This window comes from Vipera berus (assembly GCF_964194415.1).
Source record: "Vipera berus genome assembly, chromosome: 11".
Lineage (NCBI taxonomy): Eukaryota > Metazoa > Chordata > Lepidosauria > Squamata > Viperidae > Vipera > Vipera berus.
Window position 1 is genome coordinate 13,981,590 of NC_138214.1, and position 9,991 is coordinate 13,991,580.

A 9,991-nucleotide genomic window follows, 5' to 3' on the forward strand; every position below is an offset into this window, starting at 1 on the left:
AAATTGGGCGTGATCAGGTGGTGACCCGTTTTACCACCCAAACTGCAGTCGTTAAGTCTGTAAACCTATAAGGTGATTATAGATTGGCAATGCTGTACTGGTTTAATCAAAAACTAGCCAGTCCCATGATTAATCCTAACCAACGGTACAAACCCGGATGGTTTAATTTACAGCTCAGTTGGTTGTGCAAATCCCCGAAACGGTATTACTTTACCAAACCGCAAATTGTTTGAATGTAATCACTTATTTAGCCTAAGGTGTGAATCTAGCATATAAAACTTACTAGTGTTAACTGACAAGAATTAGTCAACAGCTTCTGAGCTGCCTGACGTGCACACAATCATTCACAAAAGTTCACAAAGATATTTGGGAAAGCGAACAACCTGCCTGTCTGCAACTTTTTAAAACAGCTATGTCTATCCCAGGGCGGAGCAGCACTAGAAAAGACAAGGCTGCTTTAAAAGTTGTAGTTAGAGCATCTTTTTGTGGAGTTTGAATGCTTCAGTTATCATGCTTAATCCTCATTTGCCCCCCCCCCCCCAAAAGCCATTGTCAACAACCTCATGAGCTTTATAGAAGCAGTCTCAATTAGTAAAGAATATTTTTTTTCTGTAACTTGCTTTTGGATTCCTGGGGTATTTTATTTTTTAAAACCAAGGAGTAACACACGCTTGTTAGTCATCGTTCAGCAGAGATGACTGGTGTAGCTTTTCTTATGTAGAGCAGCATGAGAAGAACGGAACTGCTCAATTCTTTTGTTACTTCAAAGAACAATAAAATGTTTACCGGACTCTCTCCTGTTATGTTTCTTTGATAACAAGAACGTGTTGCAAAGTTGAAAAGTAACTTAAGGACATGATGCATTTCATAAGAGTGCTACAATAGGACTAAGAATCGTACCTGTAACATTCTGTTATCTTCAACTTTATTGCAGCATATAGACAGTCCTGTATACCCTCAAACCATCAAAGAAGTGAGGTTGGGGTAGAAAAACACGACCAGCACACCTGGAAGTTCATAATCACTTATGGTATTTGTAACAGCTTAATATTAAGGGCTTTGGTTTAAACCTGTGTTTCTCCACATTAACAGAATTCCCAGAATTCCCTACCCCAATTCCGAGAGCTGAAATCCACACATCTTACAGAGTTTGAGAAATACTGGTTTAAGTATTTAGTATTTTTGAGCTGGGGTGCTGAAGAAGGCTCCTCCTGCATATTCCTTGGATAGCAAAGGTGACCAAGAAGCAAGTATTGAAGACCGTTAACACCAGGCATGTCACTGGAAGGCAAAATCATAAAACTCTCTCACTTATTTTGGAGGGGAAAAGTGGAAGAATTCACTGGAGAAAGCAATGATGCTCGGAAGAGTTAGCAGCCAAAGGAAACCAGGCCACCAAACAACACGATGGCTCGACACCATCATAGCTGACACCAGCCAGATCATGGGGAAAACTCAAAAGAAGCAGTGCAAAACCGGAAGACACGGAGAGACATGGCCCATAGAATCACGAGTTGGACACAAGGAATGGATAAACATCATCGTCATCATCATTAATAAACATTTCGTTATTATTTTAAGCCTTCAGGAATACTTCAAAATGATCTTGAGCAGTAATTCTTTTAATAAGTAGTTTGCTGAAGCCACAAAATTAGCCACAAAAGATTCTGGCAAATAAATCCAAGAAGTTCCACAATGTCAACTACATTAGCTTTTATTCACAAGGAACAATTTCTGCTACCTGCACCTTTCCCGAACTAAGTTTAAATCTATCAGCTTTCTTCCTACAATGCTCCGCTCCAATCACTTACGGCATGCAGGAGGCAGCAGGCTGAAGCCAAAGATACTTGCAAAAAGTTTCTAAAAATATCCCAACAAAAAAAAATCCAGGGAGGCAGCTGCAGCCAGTGGCCCTCCAAGTGCCATTAAGGTACAGTCCCAGAATCCTCTACTGCTGGCAGTTGGCTGCTGGGAATTGTAGTTCAGCCACTTCTGGAGGGCAAGGGATTCTGCAGCCTTGAATTTTGGCCAGGCTTGCTCAATTTCTCAGCCACCACATGTCAGCACCAGCTTTTCACTTTTACTTAACAGAAAAGCCAATGACCTGAAGGAATAAAGCAGGGGTCCCCAACTCCCAGGCTGTGGTCCATTACCGGGCCTTGAGCTGTTCAGAACGGAGCCACAGAAGTGGTGGGTAGTGCACATCCCCAAATGGAGGATGTGGGTGCTCCATCTGCGTGAGAGGCAGGCGCAGGTGCGCTTCCCCACTGGACCGCTGAACCTCTCCCCCCTCTCACCCACTGGGCTGCCAAGGCAGAAAGTTTGGGGAACTCTGGCATAAAGGGATCGCCTTCACAGGTAACAGTCTTCAATCTATTTACCTCTTCTTGCAAGGTGAGAGAGCAGGATCCCAACGGGGTGTTGCTATACGAAAGCAGACGGAAAGAGTTATCTTGAAACTACTCTCCAACAGGACAACTAGAGTTGGCAAAAAGAGTCATAATTCACCGCCCCGAGTCTTTCGGGAGAGGGGCGGTATATAAATACAAATAATAATAATAATAATAAGCTTCGTAACACAAGGAGATGGTTTTTTTTGCAGAACGAGCACTGAAGACATGGGAAAGTACAGAGTAGCTACAGTGCAATAAAAAAATTCGAGTTGTAGCACTTTGAGATTATTTTTTTTAAAAAAAGCCTCATATGAACAGTTTTTTTTTGTCGAGAATGGAATTTCGGTTGCCCACAGCAGCTACCCCTCAACCAGCCTCCTGAGGATGGAGCCCAGCCCTCCTTTGGCAACCTGCAAAGGGGTTTTTTCTTCTTTGTTCTCAATGTAGATACTTGCACCGTGGGCCACCAGCAGTTTCGCTTCCTCCACCCTCTCTTCATCGCAGGCTAAGTGGCTGTCGAGGAAACCAAGAATTACTCCCTTTCACACACTCAAGTTTCAGCATATTTCTTCTCCAGGGTTTTTATAATCATGCCGGAGCAAGAGTTCTTTAGAAGCTAAAGGCGTGCCAATTTATTTATTAAATTTATGCACTGCCTATCAAGTCACTCTGGATGGCATATAAAAAAAAATATGCCTGAATATATCTGCTGGATTGTTCGGCCAAAACAGCTACTTTGGATTCTGTATGAATTATTATTATTTTTTTGTATTTTATTTATTGGTCATATTAGAAACCGCTCATATTCCTCAGAGGGACTCTGTGATATTGCATTCAAAGCTGAAGAATAATATCCCAAGTAGGAAGAAGCTTATTTTTTTTATTTTTTTTGCTACGTGAAGTGAGGACTTCGTTCTTTATTGGTAAACTACCAGAAATGGGTAAATACTAAATAAAGCTACTCGATTTGATCGTCTTAGGAGAATCAGAACACTTTGAACAGATAGTGTGCTGATATGATGTAAAAAAAAGTCCCAAAGGTCTTTTTCCCCCAGTCGGAGTTGAAGAACCGTCTTGGATGAGAAATGAAATGTTTTCAACCCCCCCCCCCTCCCAAGAAAGTCCAGTTGCCTTGTGAAAAAGCACCTTTGGGACAATGATGGCCTGGATGACTGAGAAATGCATTTCCCCCCCCAAAGTTACAGTTTGATTCTCCAATGCCCTAAATATTTAGACTTTGTTGCCTCAAAGGCAGACCTGAGTTACAGCCACACCTGCCGTTTTAGCATTACATTTAAGGGTTAAAAGTATCAGTTCAGGCATCAGGTTAATCTAACATTAAGGACGCTTAGTGGCATTCTAACAGGTCAGATGCTGGAAGCAATTTAAGTAGCTTTAGCAGACAGCATGCCTGTGATACAACTGGAAGTGCAAATTATGGATTTAGTTGTAATCTACAGCCAGTTCCGTCTGGGTAAATTTAGTTACGTACACTGTCAGGTAAGGACTACGTATCAGAATAGATCTGAAAGTTAGGTAGAAAGAAGTTCTTAATAAGCAAGGCTAAAAGTCTGTTAATTAAGCAAGGTTGTCTCACGCGGTGTAAGCAGATTGCTGGCCCAAGTACTTAAGACTGGGCCATCAAAAGTCTGTGTGGATCTGTCTCCCACAATACAGGTAGTCCACGACTTACGACCACAAAAAAATTCCCTTGCTAAGCAAGACAGTTGTTAAAACTGAGTCTTGCTCCATTGTACGACCTTTTTTGCTACGATTAAGTGCATCGCTGCAGCTGCTAAGTTAGTCACATGGTTATTAAGTGACTTTGCTGACCACCACGGATTCCCCAAAACAGGCTGGGAACTATTTGTTTAGCTAAAATAAATCATGAATAGAGAAATACAGCTTGGAGTACTGGGTGAATGGAGTAAATATCTATTTTGTTTAGATGTCTGAACAAACCCAGACCAAGTTAACTACGATTTCTGGAAAGGACCCATGGATCTGGGTTAGTTCTGCATGTTTACAGTACAGGTGGTCCTCAACATACGACAACAATTGACCCCCAAACTTTTTGTTAAGCAAGACCGTTGTGCCCCATTTTACAACTTTTCTTGCTATAGTTGATAAGTGAATCACTACATTTGTTAATAACACGGTTGTTAAGTGAATCTGGCTTCTCTATTGACTTTGCTTGTCAGAAGGTTGGGAAAGTTAATCCCATGTCCGAATTATGATCCTGTGATCGTGGGAAATGTCACAACGGTCGTAAGTGTGAAAAACGGCCATCAGTCACTTAAGTGGCTTACTTAAGTTTAATTAATTCTAAGAAAATCTTGAGCGGTAAAAATGTTTTTTTTTAACATTGTGGGGAAAACAACTTTAAACGAGAACTTTAAAAACAGGATTTCTGACAAGGTGATTTAAGATGATTAATTAAAAAAGAAACTTCATACTGACGTGGTTGTTACTTGTAGAAATACTAGAAAAATGTCTACGTTCAATTGTTATCTACTGAAATTATTAAGAAATGTCCTAATTTAAGGTTGATAAAAGAGAGCATTATTGCAAGAAGAGAAAATCAAGCAAAGCTACTATGTGGAGCATGGAACTATAAAAACTAATTGTTGTTGTTTGTAAATATAAACCCAGACAACACACCGTTTACCAAATATTAATGGTGATTATGTTAAAAATTATATATATATATATATATATATATATATATATATATATATATATGTATGTATGTATGTATGTATGTATGTATGTATGTATGTATGTGTGTGTGTGTGTAAGTCACTTTTTGCAGTGCCCTTATAACTTAGAACAGTTCGTTTAGTTTAGTGACTGTACAAAGTCAAGGAGTATCTGTAAGCGACTGTTTTATGGTTGGATTAAACTGCACTGAGTTAACGCCCAAGCCTTATAATAAATAAACCCTCCCATCCTTACAGAGGCGTATTTCCTTCGGAGTCCTGTAAGTTGACCGAAGCTTTGTGTTTCAGAAGCATCTCTGTCATTTTGAGGTTCCCTTTGGAGGCCGCTCTGTGTAACGGTGTGGAGGCCAAGTGATCCTTTGCATCTGGATTAGCCTTGTTCTCCAGCAGCATGAGTGCAATCTATTGCCGAGAGAAGAAAAGGGATGACCAAACCATTCGCTTCTGAGAAGCGGGGAAAAACAACAAAGGCCACAAAGCAAAATCTAATGGATAAAGGAGAAAAGGTATCAAGAACACAAGTGAGCAGTCAGACCTGAACTCACTGGTAGCCTCACGGCGTGATGAACAAGGACATGCATTCAATTTTGCAGCTACTGTACTAAGATTGCTGGACGAGCAGGCACAAAAACAGGCAGGGAAGTGCTGGAAGCCTGGGAAACGGGCCCCTCATCAGTTAATAGGAGGGCTGGCTTACCCCCAGCTTATCAAGTACTTAGGTGGTGGTGAACCTATGGCACGCGTGCCAGAGGCGGCACTCTCTGTGGGCATGTGCACCGCCACTAGCAGCTCGTGCAGGTCCCTTAGGGTGCCGCTCCCACTGCCCGGAGCAGCAACTCCACCCAGCACAAAGCAGGCAAAATGGCTGGCTAGCAAGCTCGAGTAGAGGTGTTAGCATCGAGACGGCCACGCTTACCCGGCCACATGCACCCAGTCTGCTGTGACCACCCTGGCCACGCCCACCCAGTGGGCCACACCCCTGCCCTCCCAGAAGGCACCACAATGCTGATGCGGTCCTGGCACTTTGCAATAAATAAGTGGGTTTTGGGTTGCGGTTTGGGCACTCGGTCTCTAAAAGGTTCTCCATCACTGACTTAGGAGGTGAGGGCTGGGTAGCACAAGGAAACAACAGCCAACAACTTAATAGCCCAATCAATGTCGAAAAAGCCACACTGCAACAGGTCCCATATAAATACCACACCTAGAACAGCCCAAGGGAAAAGTTCCCTGAAGATGGAGCCCCAGCACGAGTCCAAAAAGCTCGGAAGACAAAAAAGACTCTGGTCCCGCTGACCGACCCAGATGGGATCCTACAACAGGATCTGACTTCATTTGTGAAAAGACTATAAAGACTCGCATTGAGGATGTTGCCTAGTTTGGTAACGAAAACGTCTGCAAGAAAACAACCAAGCTCAGAGGCAGCACCCAGGAGCCCTCAAAATCTAACCTCCTGCTTATTCTTCGACGCGGCGTAATGCAGTGGGGTACAGCCGTTCTGATTGACGGCGTTCACCTGAGCTCCTTTCTGAAGCAGAGCTTTCACAATTTCATCCCGTCCAGCCGATGCGGCAATATGCAAGGGGCTCCAGCCAGCCTGTAGAAAGACAAAAAAAAAAAAAAAAAGACAATAGATCAGAGGTCCCTAACCTTTTGGGCACCAGGGACCGGTTTTGTGGCGAGAGGTTTTTCCGGGGACCAGAGTGTGTGTTGTTTTGGGTGCTGCCTGCATCCCATGGATGGGGATTTGCTTGTTCATGTGGCCCGGTTGCTGGCATGCCGCGGCCCGGTGCTGGTTTGCGGCCTGGCGGTTGGGGACCCCCTGCTATAAAGGTAAAGGTTCCCCCGCACATGCATGCTAGTCGTTTCCGACTCTAGGGGCCGGTGCTCATCTCCGTTTCAAAGCCAAAGAGCCAGGGCTTGTCCGAGGACGTCTCCGTGCTCATGTGGCCGGCATGACTAGATGCCAAAGGCACACGGAACGCTGTTACCTTCCCACCGTAGGGGTCCCTATTTTTCTACTTGCATTTTTACATGCTTTCGAACTGCTAGGTTGGCAGAAGCTGGGACAAGTAACAGGCGCTCACTCTGTTACGCGGCACTCGGGATTCGACCTGCCAAACTGCCGACCTTCTGATCGATAAGCTCAGCGTTCCAACCCACTAAGATTTCCAATTTCATCTCTGCAGGGACGGTGCTATAGGAGCAGGTACTCGCTGGTGCCTTTTGCTCCCCTGCCTTCCTGGAATGTAAGAACACAAAGCCAAGTAGTCCATGGATATTTGAGTTATTTAGGGGCTGAGAGGGCATGACGGCTCAGCACTGTGTGAACTTAGGGGTTTTGAAATAAGAGATGACAAGACATGGCAGGTTGAAGAACTGGAGGGGAAGCCCACACTTCAAACTAATTGGGGAATGTGATTTATGACCGTGAATTAAAGGAGGGAATTGTGCTTTGATACTATGTGCGCAGGGGAGGGGAATTCAGATTTTGGCTTCGACCGTGTACGTGCCGATGCCATGCTACTCGAATAAAGATTCTTTAAAGTAAACAAGATGGTGGGTTTGTTGTCACTGTGAGTTGTGGGGGAGGGGGCACGAAGGGAGGCTCAGCCAATCTCAATGTATACACGTTGTACTTTGACAATAACGGTTCATTCATTCATTCACAATGCCTCGAAATTCTTTGAAGAGTTTCATCTGTCGGAACCATGACACTGAGCTTGTCAGCTGGAAAGCTGGCGGCCTGGGTTTGAGACCTGAGCGCTGCACGCTGGGGTGAGCTCCCGTTCCTTCCTCCAACTCCTGCCCACCTAGCAGTTCAAAAGCAAGCAAGTGCGAGTAGATAAAGCAGGTACCACTTCAGTGGGAAGATAACAGCGTTCTGACCATGGAAGCATCTTCGGACAATGCTGGCTGCCTTGGTTAAGAAACAGGTGAGCAGCGCCTCCTAAATATGACTGGATAGGGGAAACTTTACCTTTAGGGGCAGATATGGGTGAAGAATGACCAGGTATTTCCCCCAGACCTTCCATGGTGGGAAGAAGAGCTGAGGTTGCCTTCCCCTGATCTAAGTTCTATTTTACATTAGGAAGAGTTTTCAGTTTGGTGTCGTTCCCACATAAAAGCTACAGGGCGTACTCCAGGCAAGCAGAAAGGACTTAAAAAGTTTCCTTCCAAAAGGAGATTGCTACCCTGATAGGAATCTGGCATCTTCAGATTAAAAAAAAATACAGGCAGTCCTCGACTTACAACAGTTCATCTAGTGACTGCTCAGTTACAATGGCACTGACTTATGCCCTTTTTTAACACTTACGACCATTGCAACATCTGCATGCGATCATTGGACACTTAGCAACTGACTCATATTTGTGACGGCTGCAGTGTCCTGAGCTCATGTCACCCCCTTTTGTGACCTTCTGACAAAGTCAGATTCACTTAACAACCGTGTTACCAGCTTAACAACTGCAGATTCACTTAACAACTGTGGCAAGAAAAATCGTACAATGGGGCAGTATTCACTTAACAAATGTCTCGCTTAGCAACACAAAACTTTGGCTCAATTTGTGGTTGTAAGTTGAGGACTTACAACCCACCAACCACAGCAGTGCACTCTTGCTAACTACCTATGATGGTTACAGCAACTAAGAGTTCCTAGCAGGAAACAAGATGGCAGAAAAGTACACAGCCCATCAATAGTTTGTAAATAGAAAATATAAACGAAGGTGATACTTACATCATCCTTGTCATTAACAGGCATTCCCAGGCTTAGCAAAAAGTCAACGACATCTGAATGACCAGCTGAACACGCCCAATGTAGAGCTGTCCTATTGTCCTGAATGGAGAAGACAAGATTACGGACACAGGGAAAAAACGGAGGTAAGTGCTTTTTGTTTACAGATATGAAGTCAACTGATACATGATCCCATAAAGAGATCACTTCATCCTTCAAAGCAGCTTTCCCTAAATTAAAACCCCTCCGAATAAGTGAACTTCAGTTCCCAGAATCCCCCAAGCCCCATGGTCCTTATTGAGAGATCTGGTAGCTGAACCTCATATCTGGAAGTCACCCTATAGGTCTCTCCCTTTCACTTTATAATAAAGTTGCTGCTGTTTAAGAAGTATCTCAAGCAAGCCAATATGTACAAATATTGTTGTATTTTGCACATAAAATCCTCAAGGAAAGCATTTAAGTTCAGAATGCTGATTTTGAATTCTAATGAAAATTGGGTGTGGGGGGAAAATGGTTAAGAAAGACGTTTATGAAGATTAGTCTATGCAACAGAAAAAATATTGGCTACAGACTTGAAAAACCTGTTAGTTTTGAACATTTTTATCCAAAATTGGATATGGAATATACCACTACCGATTGCATCAAAGTATTTGTGGTACAATAAAGGTTTTGGCCTTGATTCCTTAACATTAGGGTCTCCACTGTATTGTTTCTACATGTTGACAAAAACACGGTTTGTTGAACAAGCCACAATGCACTAAGTCACGATGCCTGATGCCGGCTTAGTGCACTGGGCCAACTCTGTGGTTGGGAAGCCCTCTTTAAGCCGTGCGAAACAAGCCTATACAGGTCTGCGCGACAAGCCAGGATCCAATAAACCACGGTTTGTGTCAAAACTCCCAAGCCCGGCCACGTTCTCTTCCCGGCGGCCGGGCCAACCTGATCGGCCCGCGTCGCCAGGCTCCGGTTGGCGGCCAGCCGCTCCTTGAGCTCCTCCAGCCGCCCCGCGTAAGCCAAGTTGCAGAGCTCCACGTTGGAGACGGACCCACCGCCTTCTTGCCCCTCCATGCCGGAGCTTGAAGATCCTCGTGCGCGCCTGCGCAGACTCCCCGACCCGGGAGGGGGCGGAGCCGACCGTCCCCGCGCCA

At 44.2% G+C, this 9,991-nt stretch overlaps 1 protein-coding gene across 2 annotated transcripts; it reads right to left on the reverse strand.

Moving 5' to 3' along the window:
* Positions 1 to 914: 914 nt before the first annotated feature.
* Positions 915 to 9,926, reverse strand: PSMD10 (proteasome 26S subunit, non-ATPase 10). 2 transcript variants are annotated; one of them, XR_014027557.1, is made up of 6 exons: positions 9,783 to 9,926; positions 8,847 to 8,945; positions 6,561 to 6,707; positions 5,349 to 5,515; positions 2,382 to 2,906; positions 915 to 1,281 (listed from the first exon to the last, which is right to left on the reverse strand). XR_014027557.1 is itself a non-coding variant. In XM_081336403.1 (5 exons), exons 1-5 carry the CDS (start codon positions 9,909 to 9,911, stop codon positions 2,753 to 2,755), a joined length of 696 nt encoding a protein of 231 aa, XP_081192529.1. In that variant the 5' UTR covers positions 9,912 to 9,926; the 3' UTR covers positions 1,321 to 2,752. The 2 variants fall into 2 exon arrangements, 1 of the variants encoding a protein (XP_081192529.1); XM_081336403.1 differs by lacking the exon at positions 915 to 1,281 and having other exon boundaries at positions 1,321 to 2,906.
* Positions 9,927 to 9,991: the final 65 nt, after the last annotated feature.